This window comes from Garra rufa, chromosome 20 (assembly GCF_049309525.1).
Source record: "Garra rufa chromosome 20, GarRuf1.0, whole genome shotgun sequence".
Lineage (NCBI taxonomy): Eukaryota > Metazoa > Chordata > Actinopteri > Cypriniformes > Cyprinidae > Garra > Garra rufa.
In genome coordinates this window covers 11,229,905-11,246,119 of record NC_133380.1, presented here as the reverse complement: position 1 = coordinate 11,246,119, position 16,215 = coordinate 11,229,905, and the positions used below count along the sequence as shown (strand labels likewise).

The window sequence follows — 16,215 nt, the reverse complement described above, 5'->3', positions numbered from 1 at the left end:
AAGTTTTTGGTCTGAAATGTTTTTACTGGTAGTCCACTGTATGAAGAATTTTTGGGTATAATATGTCACAGTTTACTTTATTGTGCTATCCTTACTTACATAAATGAACTATACTGCCCTCCAAAGGCAAAGTGCAGTAACTACGCCAACACTGAAACTGAGAAAAATGCCTTCAGTTTTTACACCAGTCAAACATGTTGACACTCTCGTTACTCTGAAACAGGACAAAAATTGAACCAGGAGACTTTGCCAAAAGACAAAACAGTTGTCACAAAGTCTATTTTAAACCTTAACTCAATTTTGACCAAATGTGTAGTTACTGCGCTTTTCCTTTGGAGGGCAGTATAGTGTCCTGCACCCTCTAGTAAAAAAAAAAGTCAAAAATTATATCTGGTGTCTGAATAATTTTTAATTTTACTGTATATATCAGTTCAAAATATTGGTTATCGTCTACATTATCGATAATAATCGGTATCGCATTGATCCTGAAAAACACATATCTGTCAGCCCCGAATAATTAGTGCATGCAATGAAATTATATAATCATATGTAAAATTAAAAATCATGTAATAGAAGCCCTTATCTCTTTTGCATTTCAAATGAAGAATGCAAGGTTTTTGGTTTTAATGCAACTTTTCATTGTATTTTTCTCCAGATTACTGCGAAGAGCCCCTGGTGACATCACTACCCCCAGCTTCCTTCCAGAACTCATCAAGATTCTCTGACAGAAGGTCACCACACTATGCTAAGCTCAACAGAAGAGATGGTATGTTTCTCCTGTCTTGTTGTTCTCCTGCCCTCTTTGTACCAAATAACATCCACAGTTGTCTGTGTTTATGTGACTAGAGAATTAAGCAGAAGGGAAATTTGTCCTTGTCAGAAGAAAGTGTCGACGTAAAGCCTTTTTTATGAATACCTAACGTAATGCGATTTGGCTTCCACAAACACTGCAAAAAAGTATTAGAAAACTTTAGACTTTCATTGGAGGGAATGTAACAGTCTGCTGGTGTCCATGAGCAGTACTGATGTGAAAGGCTCTGGTGATTAGCTGTGCCTGAAGCAACATTTTAAGATTTTAAAAGTCATTTCTCAAGTGTGACAAGACAGAGACAAACATAAATCTCTAATGACACTACGAAGCAACCACTCAAAATGTAAATACAGACTCAAAGGAAGATAACTGAATCTAAAAAGGTCTAGAAGTTTTAGTAATCAGATGTAATTTGTCAAGGGTGTTTTTTCTCCCTTGATACTCGGTGTCAGTTAATATTCAAATGCATGTTAACAAATTATAATTTTTATTAAGTGTCTTGCACATTTTCATCCAACAGTGAAAAAGCATTGAAAGCCTAAGGAGATCATAAAAATCACTGGCGCCAATGACCTTCAGTCTACTTACAATGCTTTTGGGAATTCAGCCCTGGTCAGTTTTTTGAAATAGTCCTAAGAATTATAATTTTTGCCTCATCAATATCTCATTATCTATCCTCTTTGTTTCCAACTGTGAAACATACAAGATTAGGACTGTCATTAACCATTATATTGCTAATCATGTAATCAGTCGATTATTCTGATGATAAATCGAGTATTCAGATAATTTGAGGTAATTAAAATAGACCCAAGCAAACAATAGCCTTTAAAATTGCTTAAAACACATGTATAATAGCAATGAGACCATGTTTATTGATTTAAATAAAATATTGCCTTGAAGTATTGCATTTTCCAGGGCTGGTATTGTAACAGCATTGTAAGCATAAGTAGATCATAAAAATCATAAAATGTCCTCTTCAGTTCACTTGTGTTTTACGATGCTTTTGGGAAACGCAGCCCTGGTCAGTTTTTTTAATTAGAAGGTTTACTCTAAGATATTGTCCTAAAATGAACTATAATGTTGTTCCAAACCTGTATGACCTTTTTTCTACTTTGAAACATAAAAGATCAGAGTTGCCACTAATGATTATTTTGGTAATTTAATAATCGGTTGATTATTCTGGTGATTAATCAAGTAATCGGATCATAAAAATAGACGTAAGCAAACAATATCCTTTAAAATGACCTAAATACATATATAATAGCAATGAGCCAATAATAATTAAAATAATTAAAAAACTAAAAAATCTATCTTTTTTTATCTGTACAATGGAAATCAATTATCACTTAAACTTTCTGGCTATCTATCCGTTTTTTCTACTGTAAAACATAAGATTAAGCTGTAACGAACAATTATTTTGGTCATTAAGTATTCTGCAGATTATTCTGACAATTAATCGAGTAATTAGATAGTTATTATATTTTCTGTGGTAATAAAAATAGACCTAAGCAAACAAAAGCTCTTAAAATTACTTAAAATACATATATAATAATTGGTGCAAGTAAAGTATCAAAAGCAAGTAATCATATGGCTGTTGAACAATACTGAAAAAACATAATATATTATGAACAATAGAACAATAAGGCAATAATAATTGGTTCAAATAAAGTATCAAAAGCAAGTACTCATATGGTTTTATTAAAAAAAATGTGACAATGTATTATAAACAAAATAACTTAATCATCACTTCTTATTTTATAATTGAGTACTTGAATTGAATCAAGGAATCATGACAGCCCTATATAAGATGTTTAAAAAAATGTTTTGGAAGTCAATCATCACTTAAACTTTTTGGCTATCTATAATTTTTTCTACTGTGAAACATAAAAGATGGCTGTCACAAACAATTATTTTGGTAATCGAGTAATTGGTTGATTATTCTGACGATTAATCGAGTCATTGGATAATTATATTTTCTGAGGTAACCGAAATAGACCTAACCAAACAATAGCCTTTAAAATGACTCAAAATACATATACAATAGCAATAAGGCAATAATAATTTGTTCAAATAAAGTATCAAAAGCATGTAATCATATGCTTTTTTTAACGAAACTGTGACATATTGTATTATAAACAATAGAACTTAATCAACGCTTCTTATTTCATAATTGAGTACTTGAATTGAATCGAGGAATCATGACAGCCCTATATAAGAAAAAAAAAGCCTTTTTTTAATCCAAACAATGGAAGTCAATCATCACTTAAACTTTTTGGCTATCTATCATTTTTTTCTATGAAACATAAAAGATTAGGGCTGTCACGAACAATTATTTTGGTAATCAAGTAATCGGTCGATTATTCTGACGATTAATTGGAAAAATATGATATTTTCTGAGGTAATAAAAATAGGCCTAATCAAACAATAGCTCTTAAAATTACTTCAAATACATATATAATAGCAATGAGGCAATAATAATTGGTTCAAGTAAAGTATCAAAAGCAAGTCAAACTCATATGGTTTCATCAACAAAAAAAACTGGCATAATTTATTATAAACAATAGAAATAATATCAAGGATTTTTTTATCCGTACAATGGAAGTCAATCACCACTTAAACTTTTTGGTTTCCTTTTTTCTCCTGTAAAACATAAAATATTAGGGCTGTCGCAAACAATTTTTTTGGTAAACGAGTAATTTGGTCTACTATTTTGAGTAACTGGATAACTAAAATATTTTATGAGGTAATAAAAATAGACCTAAGCAAACAATAGCTCTTTAAATTACTTAAAATACATATATAATAGCAATAAGGCAATAATAATAGGTTCAAATAAAGTATCAAAAGCAAATACTCATATGTGACCCTGGACCACAAAACCAGTCATAAGGTAAAATTTTACATAACTGAGATTTATACATCATATGAACAAAGCTCAATAAATAAGCTTTCTATTGATGCATAGTTTGTTAGGATAGAACAATGTTTGATTGAGATACATCTATTTGAAAATCAGGAATCTGAGAGTGCAAAAAATCAAAATGCTGAGAAAATCACCTTTAAAGTTGTCCAAATTAGGTTCTTAACAATGCATTTTACAAATCAAAAATTACATTTTGATATATTTACAGTAGGAATTTTACAAAAAATCTTCATGGAACATGATCTTTACTTAATTTCCTAATGATTTTTGGCATAAAAGAAAAATCAAAAATTTTGACCCATGCAATGTATTTTTGGCTATTGCTACAAATATACCCCAGCGACTTAAGACTGGTTTTGTGGTCCAGGGTCACATATGGTTTTATTGGAAAAAAAAAAACTGTGACATAATGTATTATAAAAAATAGAACTCAGTCAAGGATTTTCTATAATGGAGTACTCAAGTTGAATCAAGGAATGTGACAGCCCTATATAAGATGTTTTGAAAAATGTGCTTTTTTTTAATCCATACAATGGAAGTCAATCATCACTTAACCTTTTTGGCTATCTATCCCTTTTTCTACTGTGAAACAAAAGATTAGAGCTGTCACAAACAATTATTTTGGTAATTGAGTGATTATGACGATTAATCGAGTAATTGGATAATTATATTTTCTGAGGTAATAAAAATTGGCCTTAAGCAAACAATAGCTTTTATGACTTAAATACATACATGATAGCAATGAGGCAGTAATAATTGGTTCAAATAAAGTATCTAAAACAAGTAATTATATGGTTTTATTAAACAAAACTGAAAATACATAATGTATTATAAACAATAGAACTCAATCAAGGATTTTTATTATAATCGAGTACTCAAAGTGAATCAAGGAATCCTGACAATCTATAAAAGATGTTTTGAAAAATGTCAAATGTTTTGAAAGTCAATCATCACCTAAACTTTTTGGTTACCAATGTTGAAAATATAATTTGCTTTTCACAGAAGAAAGAAAGCAAAACAAATTTGAAAGGTGAGCAAATGATGACTTTTTTATTGTTAATAGTTTAAAGCAGAAACCTCAGTGGATGCATGTTTCCTGAACAACAGCAGCCACAGAAACGATCAGGAATCAAATCCTGAAGGAGTATAATGGCTGCTCTTGATTTGCGTAATGATTCTAAAACACTCACAGAAGAACTATTGTGCCAGACTGAGCTTTGGCAAAGCACAGGGTATAACAAGAGGGCTGTATAAATTATGACTAAGCAAACGTGTTGTGGTTTTTACTTCGGGGGGATGGAGAGCAGTTTGATTAATGCAACCTTACAATCAGCAGCTGATTACAGTCTGTAGAAGCACTTGAGAAAACTCCCCAGCCAATTAAGCAGTTAAGCATAGACATGCCATAAATACCAGTTTATGCTGAGGCCTTGCTTTGAGAGGTTTGTTTTGTGCATTGTAAGATATCTGACCTCATGGCCCAAATACACTCCAAAAACCTCCTTATGATGCTCCATGGCACTCATAAATGATCACACTACCAAACTCTGTAGCGGATTCGTAACTTTTTGGATCAGCGGTGTCTTCCAGCGGTAATAAGAGGGGCTACGATATGTCGGCTCGTCCTTGTCACCCCAAGGCGTTTCTTTTTCTCGTCATGCCTCTTGCTTAGTAACAGCAGGAGGTTTCCTTTTGCTGTGAGACACAGACAGGCAGCTCGTTCCCAGTCACTGCCAGCCTGATCCAAACGTGTACAGACACCAAATGTTAGCTCCATCTATCTATTGCATGATCTGTCTCTGATGGTCATTAGAATTCAAGATCTGTAAGTTGTAATTTATGTCTCTGCTTATTATTTGTGTCAGTTTGGAAATGATTTGATAAATTAAATAAATTGCTCATGCTAAAAACACATTTTCTGTATGCACATGCCGTATACGAATGTGTTATCTGCCTCCTCGTGGAGCCTGCACTGGAATGTAATGAGCTCAGAGTGTTCACCCTGACCTTTTGCGAAAATCTTCACAGATGATATGTACCCAGTCACTGAACAGCACTGATGAAGCATTTATTATCTGACCATCTTGTTCTGATTTGCCCTGAGGCAACCCTATCACACCTGACCTTGAGGGTTTCCTTATTCCACTCCAGCTTGATGTCCTCTCGAGAAACAGTTTTAACTTGAGCTAGGACTGTGCGATATTGACAAAAAAAGATCTCTCTCTATATTTCTTGGGATTTTGTCAATAACACTAGCTAGATGATATAAGGCTGGTACTTCAACTGGTTTAGGTCTGTCATGAACAGTTCACATTAATGATAGAAATGAACTTTTCCATCATGAGGCAATATATTTACCTTTATAATGCTGATTTTTGTAAACTTACTTAGATTTATGAATTTTGAAAGTCAAAATCCTAAATATTACAATTGAATAAGTAAAAAATTATTTTATGTTTTCCTAGGTGCAATTATAATCTCAGAATATATTCTTCATTTTTGTGTCAAATTCTTAAATTGAATCAATGAGTTCAAATTGTAAGATGCTATAGGGCTGTTACCAATTAAATTAAATCAGTGTCAACAAAATTTGTGGTGCAAAGCGAGGTGGCACAGAATCTGCATCTGCAGTGGCATTTAGATGCATTTACGTAGACTGTTTAATGCAGGACAATTACAAATGCATAAATGTTTTGGTGTTTAAAAAAAAAAGTTTAATACTGATATATGATTGTGGGATAAAAAGGAAAAATATACTTCAAATATAAACCTAAAATCGCTAGTAGATGGTGGCTAATCACTACATGAATGAGTCATTGAGTCATTCATTCAACTGATTCGTTCAAATGGCTGATTGATTCAGTAACAATATACTCTTGTGTGTTGAACCAACCCAGGCTCATTTGAAATACGTGCCTCTACTTAACATTTCTGCAACACTGCAAGTACGTACCTTACTGCACATTTTGTGGCAGTTTCAAAGTGAAATGTCCAGAGTGGTGATAGAACACTCATTCAATACGAGACCTTGGCACATTTTTATAGGCAAAGTCCTAATATCAGCTAACCACCTCTGGTGTGACTTTAAATGCAGACCTTGAGCCAAAAACTCATCACCAAACACCAATGACTTGTACATACACTATGTGGACAAAAGTATCGGGACACCCCTTATTTAGAACAGAAAAAGGCACTTCCAAAACTGTGGAAACAAAAATGGAAACAATTCATGCATTTAGAAACTGGAAACATTATTTCCATCTCTGTTGCAACCATTTTGAAATGTCAAAGATGATTGTACCCATAGTTACAAATCATTGGTGTTTGGTAATGAGTTTTTGGCTCGAAGTCTGCATTTAAAGTCACTCCAGAGGTGTTCAGCTGGGATTAGGACTTGCTTGGACTTGCTTTCTGCAGACCAGTCAAGTTCTTCCACACTGACTGAATCTGAACATTGCCTTATACACAGAGATTGTCATGTTAGAATAGAAAAGGGTCTTGTCAAAGCTGTTGCTATCAAATTAGAAGAACACAATCCCCTAGATTATTATTATATGCTTAAACATTAGGATTTGTACACATTACTACAGTAGTCAAACCTGTTCATTAGAATGGGATGTCACAATACTTTTGGCAATATAGTGTATATCGCAAACCCCTCCATCAGAAACCGTCATAATTTAGATATATATCATTTTTCCCCTGAGTACTAAAATAGGTTATGTCACAAAGCTTGCACATCGTTAAAACAATAATTATAAAATGTTTATAGATCAGAATCAGAAAGGGCGATATATATTGCAAAGCCCTAACTTGAGCCTATTTCTTTAGCAGATTCAAATCATCTCAGGCTGCATTTTCCTACGATGTTCTGCATTTGCTCCAGAAATTATTTTAGAAACCAAAGGCAAATTTCTGCATTTGAAAACGTGGGCAGTGTTCTTTATCCTTGTTCCAAGGTATATGTCATTTCTTTGCTATCATGCCACTTGCAGGAATCAAACACAGCTCCTTTAATGTACCACTCGCTCGATTTATAGATTGTCCTGTCTGCCAGCATAATCCTTCCTGCAGGTACCGTTTGCTGAATTCTGGCGAAATAAAAAGAAAATGAGGTGGGTACTCAGTAGGTCTGCGTGGGTGGACAAACATTTCCAAGAATTCTGTGAAGTTGTTGTGCTCGTGAGTCTTGAAAAAGAACAAGAGATGCAGGGAAAAACTACAATAAGACATACAAGTGTAGAAATATGCTGTGTAATTTCCAAATTGCCTTTTTTTAACTGCTGTAATATTATACTGCGCTGAGGTCTGTTGGCTGTCCTCTAGAGAATGGATTGGCGATTTCTATCTCAAAAAGAGAGAGGCTGAGCCACAAAACTGCTGGAACAAATTTAATTCATTTTTCCTTCTGACCACTAAGCTTCAGTCCTGTCAGCATGATGAACAAGAGTATGAAATCTTAGCGAGTACTTGAATTGTAGGGAGAATTACGTCCCAATTCTGTTTCATTCCTCTGTACTTTTTTAAGGCTCTGGCTCTTGATCTGTCCCCGTAGGTGGTGGGGGATGGTCTCCGAATGGAGACGACCAACAACCTTGGCTACAGCTGGACCTACGGGATAGGTTGAAGGTCACATCCATTGCTACCCAGGGTCGTTGGGGCAGCTCTGACTGGGTGACTCGCTACCAGCTACAATACAGTGACTCTGGACGAACTTGGAGACCGTACAGACAAGAGGATGTGATATGGGTGAGTCTAGCTGATTTCTGGAACATATGCATCTTAAAATGTTTGCCTAGACATTATTAGGCATTGTTTGAATTAAAGGACAAGTGGGAAATAAAACCATAGCAACCATAACTAAATAGAAGAGATAAAACCTGAAGAGATAAGGTCCTGCAACAACTCTAAAATGTCAAATGGCACTTCGGAGAATGCTTTTAATGTTTTCATTTTATATATAAAAACTGAAAACAGTTTTAGTACACTCAGTTCCATTCTTCAGGGCATCAAGAGTCACTCTTGAGACTGAGTCAGGTCCTTTTTATGGTTGTACAGTAATGTTACAGATTAGGAAGAAACAACAAAATACTGAATTCTCAGAAGAGACCGTATTTAGCATATGTGACCCTGGACCACAAAACCAGTCTCAAGTAGAATTTTTATGATTTTTTTCTGTTATGCCAAAAATGATTAGGATATTAAATAAAGATCTTGTTCCATGAAGATATTTTGTAAATTTCCTACCATATGAAAACTTTCCTACCATATGAAAACTTTAAAGGCGATTTTCTCAGTATTTTTGTTAATTTATTTATTTATTTATTTTTTGCACCCTCAGATAGATTCAAATAATTGTATCTCAGCCAAATAGTGTCCTATCCTAACAAACCATACAAAATCTCAAACAGTGGATTAATCAGGGTTTTCTGATTGGTCTACTGTTCCAAAATTGTGGACCAATCAGAAGACCCTGAAGGCGGGGCAAGCGTTGCATAGAGACAATCCAATGCTCTCCATTTATTTTGAATTGCAGGAACCTGCCTCCTTGCAATTTCTGACTTATAACAAAAAACAGAACAATGTCTAAAAGCTGCTATGGGACAAGGTGTACAGTAAACAAGCTTAAAAAAACAGAACTACGTTTTTATAAGCTGTCGACCCAAAAAAACAAGCGTTTAAGGACAAAACTAGAGTGCAATGTTCATATTACTCTGAGAACTACACCCACTGGAGAGAAAGTTAATCGTGACGGGAAATAATCATTATTTTTAACCATGTCTAAGGATTATTTCACCACCCTATGGTAAAGGAGATATATTGAGGAACTAAATTTTATTGGTCTGTGTCGGTGCTCCTTTTCCTTACCTTCCTTTTGCTGGAGAAATTATCCAACCGAATGGCTCAACATGAAATACCCTAACATTCACGACTATTTGAATTTTCATATAGAGGTGATAATAGAGGTGGAATGTAAACACACAATTTATGTGACTGAAATTTGACAACTTGCAGTATTAAATATCATCGAGGCTGATAAAAAAACACAACACTGCAGATAACAGGTAAATGCCATTATCTGTTTTCCATGTTTATGGGTTAAATATTTTTACTTGGCTTTTTAAAATTAGCGTGCACTTACATTGCTGGTAGTTCCTTTAGAACTGTTTTAGAACCTACTCTAAAGTTAGAAGTAATTCATTTCCCCCAAACAGAGCTCCTAGAACTAAATACGTTCCTAGTTACTGCGGTTCGAACATGCTAAAAAGGGGGAAGTTCCACCAGTAGTTCTAGGAATTATGAAAAGGTTCCATTTCTAATAAGCTTTTCATCTATTCATACTTTATTCCAGCTTCATTTCAATTTACCGAATTTTTTTTTTTAATAGTTTTAGTTTATTGACTCTCGTAGGTTTTGCTTATGGACATCATGATGCAACACTGTGATCTTTGCTGCTAAGCATTTCATAGGTCACCTGCAACATCATTTTTTGCTGGATTCTTTTACTCTATTTGACTGTCAAGTAATCAAGCCTATTTTTTTTATTCAAATGACAAGGATCTGAATGGCGCATGTGGCATTGATACAAGATGCAGTGAAGCACGAGGCATTATGATGAACTGCGTTCGGTGATGGAATTTTGTTTGGAATATGTTGATAAATTATTCTCCCTGTCTGAGATCAATAAAACACACTTCAGGTCACTTAAGACCTGTCAGTGCATGCGGCACATACAAATGATTCATTAGACTATGTTAATTAATCCTGCGGCTCTCTAGTGGCTTGTTTCGGTGAAGTGATTTTCGTCTCTTCAACATAGAGAAGAAATTTAAATCGACCTGATCTCTGTCTTGCAAAGCGTTCTGTCATCTTGTTTTGAGTACATTTAATTGTCTTTAAGACTAAAATGCGAAGGGTAGTGTTACATGTCCCAGGAATGTCAATCAGTCTTGTGTTCTTGTTTATTCCCGGGTGCTTTGTAAGGTCTTTCCTGTTTAAAGTTGTGTAAAAACCATCAAATCCTAATAAGCTGCTGTGAGGGAGTATTAATTATGTATGAATTTTTAAGCATCCAGAGTCCACTGTGACAATACCGGTGACACAGTGACTTGAGCATTAATTATCCTGAGGGACATCTTGCTAATTTGCTTCATTATTTTAGATTATTAATTAATAAGATGAATATTGCCCACTGGGATGACTTAATAGTAATTCGAGCAGGAAGAAACCCTATTTTGCAGCAAGCAATCCCTATAGAGATGCATGCACGACATGTGTGATACTTATGTCAGTGACTTCCCAGATAAATGAGAGATTGGTAAACCAAGTTTCATCATAGAAATACAAAAAGTATCAATCTGTTCAGCCTCCAGTCTAACAAGCAGGTTTCTTTTCACCTTGAAATATCAAGTCTGTCACCAACAGAGATGGTGTGAGCTTTGGTGTGGCAAAAAGGATACAAGCAAAAGGAGATGCTGAGCTTCTCCTTGCTGTTGGGCACACACTGGCAGTAGGACCTTGAATTTAGCTTGTTTACCCATTCAGAGGAGGAAACTATCTCACAGAGGTGCCAGTCTGTGCCAAGGTGAGTTGCCATGCCAGCTGGAGCAGATGCCAGTGAGTCAGACAGCCAGACAGACAGAATCCGATGCCATCTGTTTAACGCCAGAATACAGTCACACACTTTGCCTAAACCGAAACACACTGCCCATTAGATAAGGGTCTTCTCATCGCTGCTGCCCACCAGCTAATTGTGGTAAACATATGAGTCAGTTTACATCTAAATGGTGTGATTCTGGTACTTAAAAGATGTTTATGAAACCATTCTGGCTGTGCATTTGTGTATTAAAAGGATAGTTCACCCAAAAATGAAAATTTAATGTTTATCTGCTTACCCCCAGGGCATCCAAGATGTAGGTGACTTTGTGTCTCAAAAGAGCACAAACAAAGATTTTTAACTCAACCCGTTGCAGTCTGTCATTCATATAATGGCAGTCAAAGGGCTCCACAGCTTTGAGAGTGAAAAAAAAATCACAGACAAAACTAAATAAAACCCTGCGGCTCGTGACGATACATTGCGATCTTAAGACACCAAACAATCGGTCTGTTAAAAAAAACTAAACAGTAGTCATATCGTTTTTTTTTACCTTTGATCCACCACAACATCCAGCTGTCTTGAACACGTTCACAACAGCCAGCACGTGATGAAGAGCAAGCAACCATAACTTTAGTCGATCAGGCTCAAAAGTTAGAAATATATAAATACTGTTCAGTTTGGTGTCTTAAGACCTCAGTGTATTGCCAAGAGCCGAAGGGTTTAATTTGGTTTTGTCTATGTGTTTTTTTTTTTTTTTTTACTTTCAAAGCCGTGGACCCCATTGACTGCTATTAAATGACTGACAGACTACAACAGTTAGAGTTAGAAAGCTTTGTGTTCTACTGAAGAAACAAAGTCACCTACATCTTGGATGCCCTGGGGGTAAGCAGATAAACATAAAATTTTCATTTTTGGGTGAACTATCCCTTTATTGTTTTTGGATTGGATATATGTCGGTAATTGTGTGTGTGTGTGTATGTCTACAGATCTATATGGATAGACAGGAAGTGCAAAAAATCAATAGGCACTGTAGGGTTTAGGCTAATGGACAGAAGAGAAGAGAAAAATACACTGGTGATTCTGCAAAGAGGTGAATTTGTCATGATTCAGTCAGCCTTTCAGAAAGGCTTGAACTTTTCCATTTCCATCACCAGTTTTTTTTAATCATGGAGGTTTTGTGGAACAGATAACCCTCTCTCTCTCTTTCCCACCATCTGTGTGAGAGCTTTCTGGGGTCTGGAGTACAGCTGAGGTTTTATTCCTGCTGGCACAAAGCGCTTTATTCTCACCACAGCATGAAGGTGGTGCGCTTTGACAATTAAATCCTACATTAGCCACAATCCCCTTCCATCTGCCTCCCCCCTTTTTTTTCAATGTCTGTACAGTACCTTTCACACCTTTCCTTTGCTTTAATCTATACCTTTGCCTTGACGTTTACCTTCTGTGCGCCTGGGAGGGAGAAGAAAGAAATTGAGAACCATTATCCGAGCAAAGAACTAGCGACAGTGAGTTTCATTCACTAATCATTTTATTACTTGCTCAGTTACGTGCACAGAAAAGATGCTCAAGCTGATTTTCTGCCAGAACAGATGCGTGCACATAGTATTATTCTTACCGTCGCTCTAATGTTAATTAATCTGGTTTATTCTGAGTGGGGAAGTGCATATCTGTGATTAGTAATTACCATAATACAAGCCAAACCATGTAAGGGCTTTCCACATAAACAAACACACACAGACACACAATCAGTAAGAAACAAAAAAAAACAAATTAGTACTTTTTCTCAGAAATGATACATTAAATGATTAGTTCACTTCCAGAATAAAAATTTCCTTGAAATTTACTCATCACCATGTCATCCAAGATGTTCATGTCTTTCTTTCCTTAGTTGAAAAGAAATTAAGGATTTTGAGGAAAACTTTCTTGGATTTTTCTCTAGTAAGTGGACTTCAATGGGAGCCAACGGGTTAAAGGTCCAAATTGCAGTTTCAATGCAGCTTCGAAGGGTTCTACATGATCCCAGCCGAGGGACAAGGGTCTTGTCAAGGGAAACGATTGGTCATTTTCTAAAAAAAAAAAAAAAGTATAAATATATATATATATATATATATATATATATATATATATAACCACAAATACTTATTTTGCACTAGCTTGAAAGGTCAAAGCTAGTACCGAACCAGTAAAAAGCAACCGCGCAAAGAAAGTCAAATGCCCTTTACAAAAAAGGTCAAACAACAATGTTGGACGATTTTGAAGTAAGTTTGAAGGAGAAAAAGAGATGAGTTTTTTTTACCCTACCCTACACAGATGAAGAACTAACTACGTGCGACCTTTCCAACGTGATTACATAATGTGTAAAGTTAGCAGAGCTAGTGCAAGATGAGCATTTGTGGTTAAAAACTATATAAATTTGTATATTTTTTTTTTTTTTTAGAAAATGGTCAGTCATTTCACTAGATAAGACCCTTATTTCTCACCTGAGATCACATAGAGCCCTTTGAAGTTGCATTGAAACTGCAGTTTGAACCTTCAACCCTTTTGCTCCTATTGAATTCCACTATATAATGAAAAATCATGGAATGTTTTCCTCAAAACCCTTAATTTTTTTTTTCAACAAATTTTTATTCTGGAAGTGAACTAATCCTTTAAACTGATAGCAAAATTATAAAGTCAGTCTTAAAACCAGTCTTAAGTAGCATGGGTATATTTGTTGCAATAGCCAAAAATACATGTATAGGTCAAAATCACAGATTTTTCTTTTATGCCAAAAATCATTAGGATATTAAGTAGAGATCATGTTCCATGAAGATATTTTGTCAATTTTCTACCGTGAATATATCAAAACTTAATTTTTGATTAGTAAAATGCATTTCTAAAAACTTCATTAGTACAAATTTAAAGGCGATTTTCTTAGATTCCATTTCAAATATTGTCTTATCCTAACAAACTATACATCAATGGAAAGCTTATTTATTCAGCTATTTAGCTTTCAAATGATGTATACATCTTAATTAAAAAAAATACCCTAATGACTGGTTTTGTGGTGCAGGGTCACAAAATAAATTTAAATTCTACTTATAGATCTACTTATAAATCCAAGATTCCAAGGCCAACAGGAGTCTTGCATACATGTGGCTATATTTAGAATACATTTAGGTGAATACTTATTCCTAAAGCATTATTTCAGCATTGAAATGTTAGTGTGCAAATACATACACACAGTTGGTGAACAAGACCCATTGTATATGTTCCTAATGACACAATGTGAAAAACTCCCAAGGACATGTGTGTGTGTGTGTGTGTGTGTGTGTGTGTGTGTGTGTGTGTGTGTGTACCTGGTATTCATCACGTTGTGGGGACCAAATGTCCCCACAAGGATAGGAATACCAGTAGATTTTGACCTTGTGGGGACATTTCTCAGGTCCCCATGAGGAAACAGGCTTATAAATTATGCACAATTAGTTTTTTTGATGAAGTAAAAGTTTGCACAATCTCCAGTGAGGGCTAGGTTTAGGTGTAGGGTAGGTGTAGGGTGATAAAAAGTACGGTTTGTACAGTATAAAAACCATTACGCCTATGGAATGTCCCCATAAAACATGTAAACCCAACGTGTGTGTGTGTGTGTGTGTGTGTGTGTGTGTGTGTGTGTGTGTGTGTGTGTGTTTTAGAACACACTGCTGATACCTTTGCCACTGCTGTAGTGTCAGTGTAATGAGGCATGGCATGAAGCGGCATGACAATACAGGAAGCCACGTTCACTCCATATCTATATTCAGTATCCTCCTCAGTGCTTAAGTGCACAAACAAAGACATACGCACTACATGAGACAAGGGCCGAGATATTACACTCTAGCTTCTCCCAGCACTAATGGTCATGTTCAGGCAAGAGAGACTGAAGTGATTATTTGATGGCCATATCCTGTGCACAGTAGCATCCAGGAGAAGTAAACACCACTCTGCCTGGCGCACTGTATGTTTGGGCACACAAGATAAAATGTTTCAGTCCAATGCAGAGGCAATACCTGATATGTTCCAGTCCAATATTGTTGAACACAATTTACCGCCTCATTGTCCCGGAGCATGCAGACCGAGTTTGGATGTTTTTTTCTGGCAAGGTGACACTACATATGTTTGCAGGCTGATATGAACAGCTTCAGATACAACTGCAGCCCTTTGTCTCATACAGTAAATGCTATCAAATGTGTGCATTTTGGCTTACTTTCTTTGTTTTCTGTGCAAAAGCAGCGCACAAATATAAGAGGAACTTATGCCAGATATCCACCTTTTTCTTCTCATAAGATTGGTTGTAAATTTTATGGGTTTGGCTTCCAGCCTCATTCACATCCAGCTATTTTTAGCTGTACAAAACAACTGGTTTTGCTGCTTGATACCTTTTTATTTTAATGTATTATCTTAATTATGAAAACTAGTTTGTAGTGCAAACAGTTTTACCATTTACTGCTCTACTTCTGCATTGAAGAAAAAGGTGGATATTTTATGTGATTTTCTTTTTTAGCCTGTTAACAGCAGACATTTATTCAAAGTGACTTGCAAATGAGAATAATACAAGCATATGCTATTAATCTAGGACAAATTAACCACTATCTGATTGTTAGCTACAGAGGAGCAACAAGAGAAAAGCAGCAAGACAAATTAAGATTCATGTCAGCAGACAGCAACTTTAATCACAGGCAATGCAATGAATGATGATACGATAGTTCTAATGGATAGTCACTAAAAATGTAGGTACATCTCAAGAACATGCAGTTGTGTCTTTCTGTATGAAAACAAGAAAAATATTTGATTTTTGGCATATTGCTTTGTATTTTCCATCAATGTTCCTTTAAACAGTGCGACTGTGATAAATATTACTGCTGGCAG

General features: G+C 35.3%; 1 protein-coding gene across 1 annotated transcript in view; it reads left to right on the top strand.

Annotated features, from left to right (window-relative positions):
- Positions 1-16,215, top strand: part of cntnap5l (contactin associated protein family member 5 like) — a 92,986-nt gene that overhangs the window by 25,766 nt on the left and 51,005 nt on the right. Inside the window, exons 2-3 of the mRNA XM_073825334.1 lie at positions 656-766; positions 8,290-8,483. Of these exons, the coding sequence (XP_073681435.1) occupies positions 656-766; positions 8,290-8,483 (305 nt within the window). The remainder of the gene's footprint in view (positions 1-655; positions 767-8,289; positions 8,484-16,215) is intronic.